The sequence below is a fragment of the Chaetodon trifascialis genome, chromosome 16 (assembly GCF_039877785.1).
Source record: "Chaetodon trifascialis isolate fChaTrf1 chromosome 16, fChaTrf1.hap1, whole genome shotgun sequence".
Lineage (NCBI taxonomy): Eukaryota > Metazoa > Chordata > Actinopteri > Chaetodontiformes > Chaetodontidae > Chaetodon > Chaetodon trifascialis.
The window spans coordinates 15,378,169-15,386,316 of NC_092071.1; the positions used below are offsets into that span (position 1 = coordinate 15,378,169).

The 8,148-nt window shown below is 40.9% G+C and overlaps 1 protein-coding gene across 2 annotated transcripts; it reads left to right on the plus strand.

The window, feature by feature from the left end:
* The first annotated feature begins 3,619 nt into the window (after positions 1-3,619).
* LOC139344965 (uncharacterized) lies at positions 3,620-8,148 on the plus strand. Of its 2 annotated transcripts, XM_070983410.1 has the most exons (5): positions 3,620-4,041; positions 4,456-4,577; positions 5,774-6,121; positions 6,204-6,327; positions 6,415-8,148. In XM_070983410.1, exons 2-4 carry the CDS (start codon positions 4,508-4,510, stop codon positions 6,308-6,310), a joined length of 525 nt encoding a protein of 174 aa, XP_070839511.1. In that variant the 5' UTR covers positions 3,620-4,041; positions 4,456-4,507; the 3' UTR covers positions 6,311-6,327; positions 6,415-8,148. The 2 variants fall into 2 exon arrangements, with proteins under 2 accessions (XP_070839511.1, XP_070839510.1); XM_070983409.1 differs by having other exon boundaries at positions 6,204-8,148.

The window sequence follows — 8,148 nt, forward strand, 5'->3', positions numbered from 1 at the left end:
GGACTTTGGGGACATTTCTCAGTATTGTATAAGGATTTTTATTGATTTCCCCTCCCTCTGTTTTACCAGAGGATCACATGTCAATACACAAACCTCTGGCCACACACTGAAAGATTGAATTCAGGCTGCTGTACGAGAAACAAAAAGGAAATGTTGTGATGAGGGTTGGATGAGCTGAGACACCTCAGCAGTTGTTCATTTTCTCATTCAGTCTAAATACAGTGTGTGTCAGCAGCTTCCTGGCTACATTTACCAACATAAATAAAGATATGCACTTATTAAATGCAAATGGCAGATAATTAAATTCAGTGAAAATGAAAAAGACAAAGACAAAAAATAGAACTAAATAACACAAAGAAACAAGAAACAAAAGACCACATAGGATAATATTATATGTGTTCGAGTGCTCTGCTAATAGGCCTACCATTACTAAGTACATTAATATTACATTAAAGCAGTCTAAGTGCTAAAATTTGACTATTAAGAGGGCTCTGTCAACACCACAACTAGAGTACGTCCACACTAATTTGGCTAATTTTGATCTTGGTTAAATCTTTTTCCCTCCGTTTTGAACTTCAGCCCACAAGATGGTGTTTTTCTCAACCAAGAACCGAGATATTTCACAGTCAGTCAGCTGTCTGACAACACAAACAAAAAAATATGTACAATCCTGAGTTCAGGTGCTGTAAAACATGGAAGAGGTGATCACAGAGAGCAGGAAGGAACTGTACCAATGCAGATGGCGACTCAAACCATGTGACTAACAGGGAACCATCCATCCATCCATTTTATATACCGTGTATCCCTTTCGGGGTTGCAGGGGGGGCTGAAGCTTATCCCAGCCATCAACAGGCGAGAGGCGGGGTACACCCTGGACCGGTCGCCAGTCGATCGCAGTAACAGGGAACCACGTGGGAACGTTCTCTTTATGGCCTCTTTGTAATGTCGCTATGTGACCATGTGAGATCATCTTCCTAAAGTCATATGGGGAACTTTTTGATTTTCAAAAGAGAATGTTTTATGAACGTCCTCGGTGTTCTGTAAAGGTCCAGGGTGTTTGTCACCTCCACTGAATTCCCTCCAATCTGGGTTACTCACCAGAGCAACATGGCTGCTGTGACCTAAATTGCATGGGGGGGTAACGAATGTGTGTACCAGCGTTCATGGCTGTCCATGAATTCATGGTCCAAAGTGGTGGAGCCACAGACGGACAGGCTGACACACCAACAGCGCCATCCCTAGAGCCATGCAGCAAGCCAGCATGGCCAAAAATGAACTGGCTTGGTGTTGAGGTGGTCCCGGTCACTGCAGGGTCAATAGTCAGTAACACTGTATAGTTGAACGAATATATAATGTAACAAAATGTTTATCTAAATATCAATGACCATGTAAAATGAAGCAATGCTGGCTTATATCAAATCTACTGAGCTAGAATCACTGAATCCTCTTTATCCTCTCACTGTGTCCTCTCACTGTGTCCTCTCACTGTGTCCTCTCACTGTATCTCCTCACACTGCTCATCCATTTTGTCAAGGTCCTTCTTGGACAGTTGCTGAACAACTGCCATACTGAAGCAGTCTCCCAGGACACTGACAGAAGTGTTGCAGAGCTCTCTGAAAGGCACAGAGCACAGCAAAGAATGAAAGCGAGGATATCTGCTATTGTATACTGTATACACACAATTTTGTCTCCACCCTTTTGACCATCAAAAAGCAGAGAAAGCAGGTGAAGTGATCCCTGCCAAGAGCATTAATTACAGATACTGTAGCTGTGATCCCTGCTGCTCCTCTGCCGGATGCTGCTCTTGATATGCTGCAGGTGAAACATAATCTATTCTTCTTCAGTGACGTAAACTATACTATGAGTACACGACTACTGTACAATACTATTATTACTGTATGAAACTGAACCAGGTATTGATTAAGTCATAACCATTTAAAATTTAAGGTCCATCAAAAACACTGTAGCTTCATGCTACAAAACCAGTCCTCATCCATTCATTTTCTGCTGTCTCTCTTCCCCTTCTGTCAGTGTTTCTGTAGCTGATGTGGCTCGTTTGGGGCTGATGTCATTCTCTCCACAGAGATAAGCAGTAACTCATTTACACATTCGCAGCAGTAAGGCTCCATTTGTTTCTTAACTTTTATTCAGTTAAGTCTCATACATGAACACACAGCACACAGCTGCGTCTTTGAAATTCAGCTCCAGTCTGCATAATAGACGTCCCCAGCCCCCATGCACAACAGCTGGGACACGAAGTTAGGGACTATCAAAAAATTACTGTCAAAGTGCTGTTATATAATGTTTTCCCTGATCATGTTTGCTTGACTCATTTAAATCAGTTAAAAATTTACTGGTTTGCTTTGATTATGAAGGTGTCACTATTGTATTTTTTTATCATTTATTTTTATTTTTTTTTTTCCCAAACATTGCAGGAATAACCTAGAATTACTGCAGTAGTAGAAATGTACTACATTGAACACATTGTTCATTTTCACCTTAAAAAACAAAAACAAAAAAAACATTTTCTTCATTACCTTCCATCCTGTTTTGCATCTTTAAATATGTATATGTATAAAATATGCTACATACTGCATATATACAGTATAAATACTACATACTGGATATGGGTATCCATCTATATGCTTCCATGTATTAAGAATTCAGCATATTTGTGTATTCTTTTCACTGCATAACAATACCAAAATGCAAATTATTTTCCCCCAGTATCTTATATGTACCACTGACCCAAAATACAGTGTAAAGACACTGCATTGGTGTAGTTTCATCTGCTGCCTGCATTGGGCTGCAGGCAGGACAGCACATCAAGGCCTGCTGCTACTGCTCTACAGCCATACAATGTATGGTGTACTTTGCTTTTCATTTGCATGTTTACTTTGACTTTCCATGTGAATTGAAAGCTTCTGCTGTTTTGTACTTTAAATAGTGATTCTGTGCTTTCTCTGGATGTCCAATGTTGAACTCTACAAGATCATAACAGACTGAGGTTTGCTGATCTGATTAAACAGATACCAATCATCAAGCTGCATCTGCCATTTCCTCTCTGATGTGTTTTACATGTATGTGCAGTAGAACAGACAAGCAATATATGCGGTACAATAACTGTGTCCTCAGTGAATCTCTATCTTATATCATTCATTTATGTTTCAATGAGCTGCTCAGTGTACATTTCTAAAGAAGTACTTATGATAAAATTATTTTCATACTATATATTTTTTCAAACCCACCAAATGAATACTAAATGCTACACAAACTGCAGTAACATGAGTAATACTCTGTAACAGTTTCTTAAAAAATCCCCCTAATTCCCTTTCATGTCTTTAATGCCACCAAAATTGAAGTGGACAAACCACTGCAAAGGTATCAGTCGACTCTGAATGAGCTTAAACTCCACAGGCCTGGAGTGAAAGGATGGCACAGGTAGAACTTTCCTGGGCTTTCCGAGCTATGGGAGGTCAGAATGTGTCTTTGTTTTTTACACTAGGTGTCACCAAATCATTGATTGCTGCATTGGTCATATATGTGGTGGTCCTTCCAGTTTTTGTCCTGCAGAGGGAACTCTTCTTCTGCACCAAGATATGACAGCTCCTCCAAAATCAGTATCTGGTGAAGGCGGTGCCAGCAGTGATGTGAAAATTAAATTGATGGGTTGCTTGCCCAATTCCAGCGCCCTAAACTTTCAGTGTAGGATGTCCAACATGAAGTCTATACCACCTCCTCATCAATCATGAGTCTCACATGATGGGAAAACGAAAGCGAAATCTCTGGTCAGAGCACTAACTTTGTTACGTGGCTGATGGAAGGGAAGTTAAATTAATTTCTTCCCAGAATTGCGCAGCTCCTGGATCTCTGCTCGGGGAACAGTGCGTGTGTATGTGTGTGTGCGTGTGTGCTTGAGTGAGGGCGCATACATTGCAATAACTGTATCCTCAGTCAAAAGCCAGCAGCTGCTCTGCTGATGCTGCTCCGCATTTGGTCACAGAGGCGCAGCTCAACCTCTGGACAGGCACCAAACATCAGGTGAGAGCGGCTGCCTCCTCTGCAGGGGAAATAACAATCTGCATGGGAAATCTAATGTTTTCAGGTGGGGTTTGCATGCGTCGGGAGCATGTCTGCATGGCTGCCTGTTTTTTTTCACCCGCAGTGAGGACAAAATGTGCGCACTGACAGTAAGGAGAGCTCGACAGCTTGCTGCAGCGCGAAGACACTGCAAGGGCGTAGTCCTGTCTGCATTTGGGCTGCAGGCGGAGCAGCACATCCAGGCCCGCTAATACTGCGCTAGTGGACACTGTCATCTAATACAGGCTGCAGTCATAGGTTGCATGCTCACTGCATGCCTCTGTAGGTGATAAGCGTTTTTCTGCTTTAGTCACTGATGAGATTCAGGGGCTGCATGTTGAACTTTCTCATGATGTCCCGTGTTGAACTCTGCAGGTCATAGCGAGGTGTGAAGGTTATTGATCTGATCGGACAGATATCAGTCGTCATGGAGCTGCACCTTTTCGCCACGGCCTGTCTCCTGCTGGGCAGGATAATGATCACGCATCAGACTCACAGTATGTCTTATTCTTCTGTATTTATTCGTGTTCAGGCTGGCATGTCACTGCTGAGGACGATGTAATTTGAGGTTGCTGTCGCAAAAAAGTTCATTTGATATCGAGCCCACATCCATTTATTGTTGGATGTATGAATGCGTGCTGTGGGTGATTTTATTAAAACAATGAATTGCTGCTAAAAAATAATATGTGATTTAAATGCAACAAAATGCCTGTGTTGTGAATAACATTCAAAGACAAGCCCTGATTGTCCATGATAATCAATACTGCAGCAAAGACGTCATTCCCCAGTTTCACCACACAGATCAGTAAAGTTTCATGAGGATTATGTAATCCAAATGTAGAAGTTTACAGAAGGATGAAGTTGCTTTCAAGCCAAGTTACAGCCTACTTTTACACTGCAGTGAGTGGGAGATAGATGAAATGATAGGCCTGTGTTATATCATGCCAAAGCTCTGTATAACACACAACACATTGAATCACAGTGGATGTTATCTGGACTTTCTTTGTTGACACTTATGACAAGTTCAAGCAAATGTCTTTGAAGACTTAATGGCAAAGGCCCACATAAGGCACACAAGACTGGTGGAGCTGGACAGTTTTCAAGATCAAATGAATAAGTTATGAAATAAACATTCATCACTTCCATAAAATTGTTCATTGGGGTTTATTACTCGGCATCAAAGCATTAACAGCAGCAGCTAATGTTAGCAGGCTAAGTTTAGTGTCATTTCTGCCACATTTTCAATTTTAAAGATGTTCCTCATTCCAACAGGAGCTCAATAACACTGCTAACACTGCTAATACCGGCTTTTCACTTTGAAGCTGCTTCAATATCAAACATCCAGAAAAAGAATAGGCCAACACAAAATATGTATTTAGGCTAATAGCAGTTCTATTAAATTTCCATTTTAATCACAATTATGATATCAAGAATTCGGCTAAGGTTAATTGGTGCTAGGGTTAGGGTTGGCATGATAGGGTGCGCTTGTTGGCTTGTCATTGTGTAGCTTTGGAATTATGTTTGGGACCATTGTGCTGCCAGAAAATTAATGTTAATATTGATCTTACATATTACAGTTCTCTCGCAGACTACAGCATAACGCTCTTCAGGAGTTCTCTATACTTCGCTGCCCTCATTTCACACTGAAAAAGAGAAAAACGTGTCCTTCATATCCTGTTTGTATCTCTTTCAGTGAACTCAGTGACAACATTTCTGTTCACTCCACGCGGCCCTCAGATGTTTCCATGTCTAACTTACTTGGAGCGAAATGTCAGGGTGGACTGTGAGTTTCCAGCCACCTACCAGGTCCCTGGCCCCTACTGTGAGTATCGACAAGACAGCCGGCTGGTGGGCAGCACCCTCCCCAACGCCGTCATCTACGTGTCCACAGAGGACCGCAGGAGGAGCAACGTCAGCCTGGTCACTCCCACTCTGTGCCGCCTTACCTGGGCCCCGCTGGCTGATGAGAGGCCTTTCACCTACACCTGCAGGGTTTACCAGGGTAACAGCTGGAAGGAGAACAGCATGGCCGTCCATCACAGTGAGTAGCGTTCACTTAAGCTTGTTATTTTGGTCTTAAGCAACTGAAACAGTGTCTAAAGTCACATTCTGCTCTATTGCAGGGATTCTTCCAATCTGCTCTGCAATCAGTGTAATGTTCAAATCAGCACCATGGTTTTTGTCACTGGTGATGTCACTTCCTGTGGCTGTGGGTCTTCTGAGTCCATGAACTCTCATTTTCACAGGGTAACAACTCTATGGACCTTTCATACATGATTGTGACTCACTTTGGTTTGATGGTGGTTGACTGATTTCATTTCCTATTATTTTTAGGCAGAGAGCAGAAGCCATGAAAACAACTCCAAATTAAAAAGACTGGATAAAATTGACCTTGACTACTCTTTTAAAATATACCTTTGGGGTGTGAAAGATTTTATGTAATAGACCTCATTCTCACCACTGTACCTTGAAGACCATTGTTTCACAATGTTATCGAAAGGGGAAAGAAATCTTGATGATATCAAATGAAAAGCATTGCAAACAAATGCAGCACTGAACAGTGTTCATTTTCTATTATAATGACTATCATAAAGAGCAGATTACAGACAGTTTTTTTAATCTGTTGTCTTAATCAGGTCTCCCTTGTAAATAAGATTCATTGAGACTCATCTATAGAAACAATAATTTCATTAATGGCCAAATAAATATTAGTTTTGTGGTTTTGTATATTTTTTTTGAAGAAAAACAGATGCTTCCTATAGATTTATATTGCACCTTATTGCTGTTCTGAACACAAATGGCTTTGATTATATGCACTGACGTTAAGTGTTAAGTGGAGCTCTTCCCTCAACACTAAAAGAAATGAGAGCCCTGTGATTTGATTTATTATGCTACAGATTAATTAGAGTGACAATGTCGCATCTTTTTGCAGTTCAACCTGTCATTTTAATTTGGATAAAACTGCAGTCTCACTGGCTTCTTCAACTATATCTCGTATGTAACCCAGACAGGAATTCAGGTGGCTGATATGGCTATTGAGTAATAGTGATGAATAACTGCTCAAACACTGCCTTTCCAGCTAGCTGATGCTAATGCTAATCTCTGAAACCCTCAGTACCTTTAAATAGAAGACGTCTGTACACTGGACCCCCATGTGGCTTACACCTGGTTATAACCATGCAGCTCAAATACAGCCTCTTTTCTACTCCAACATGGTGCAGTATTAGAGTTTTCTTTCCCATTGGACAGCAATAAGTCAAATACTACACATGACTGGGATGATTACTCCATATTTGAAGAAAAAGACTCTAATGTCAGTTTCACTCAGTGCTTTGATGCTAATCTGCCCTACAGATTAAAAAGAGTTGTACGTGTGACTGTTTTAAGTCTGTTTATTGATGGCGGCGAGGCGGGGGCGGGGGGGTTAAGCTCTGCAGCCTTGTTGTGAGAGTGACACTGCAGCTGAATGAGTAACCCCTTTTCTTATGCAGTTCAAGTAAGAACCCATGAACAGAAAGATAGTATATGATGAGGGAGGTGGAGGTTTAACATTTTGCACAGTAAATATTCACTGTAATAATCCTGGTGGGTCTAAATTGGACACCGCTTTCCCCCTGTACAAGTACGCATGACTTAATGTATACACATATAATGTAGACAGTTTGTGTGCAGTATGAAAGAATATTGTATGGTGTTTTTTCAAAGCAGTTTCCATTTGAATATTTGATTTTCACAGTGCACATTGCCTTCCACACTGTCTAAACACACTCATTTATGGCCTTTGAAGGCTCTCTTTATGCTGCTTAAAACAACCGTGATGCTATTTTTTTTACTTTGATGCCATGTTTTTAACAATAATTTTGACCACAGTGCATTTCTGTTTTATTTTGCTATCATTTTTGGATGCTACGCTGCTCAGTATTATTTGCAAAGTAGTACTTGTAATAAAGATGTCTATATTTTTCAAATAGACAGTTCAGCTGCTTACGTTTCTTTCGTCCTGCCACCAAAGGTGTACTAAAAGCTATAGCAAAACTATGGTAACAAATAAAAGTTATACACAATAAA

Coding starts and splice junctions, on each gene's coding strand:
- LOC139344965 (XM_070983409.1), top strand. CDS start 4,508: ATGGAGCTGCACCTTTTCGCCACGGCCTGTCTCCTGCTGGGCAGGATA. Junction 4,578..5,773: donor GATCACGCATCAGACTCACA/GTATGTCTTATT, acceptor TATCTCTTTCAG/TGAACTCAGTGACAACATTT. Junction 6,122..6,203: donor CAGCATGGCCGTCCATCACA/GTGAGTAGCGTT, acceptor GCTCTATTGCAG/GGATTCTTCCAATCTGCTCT.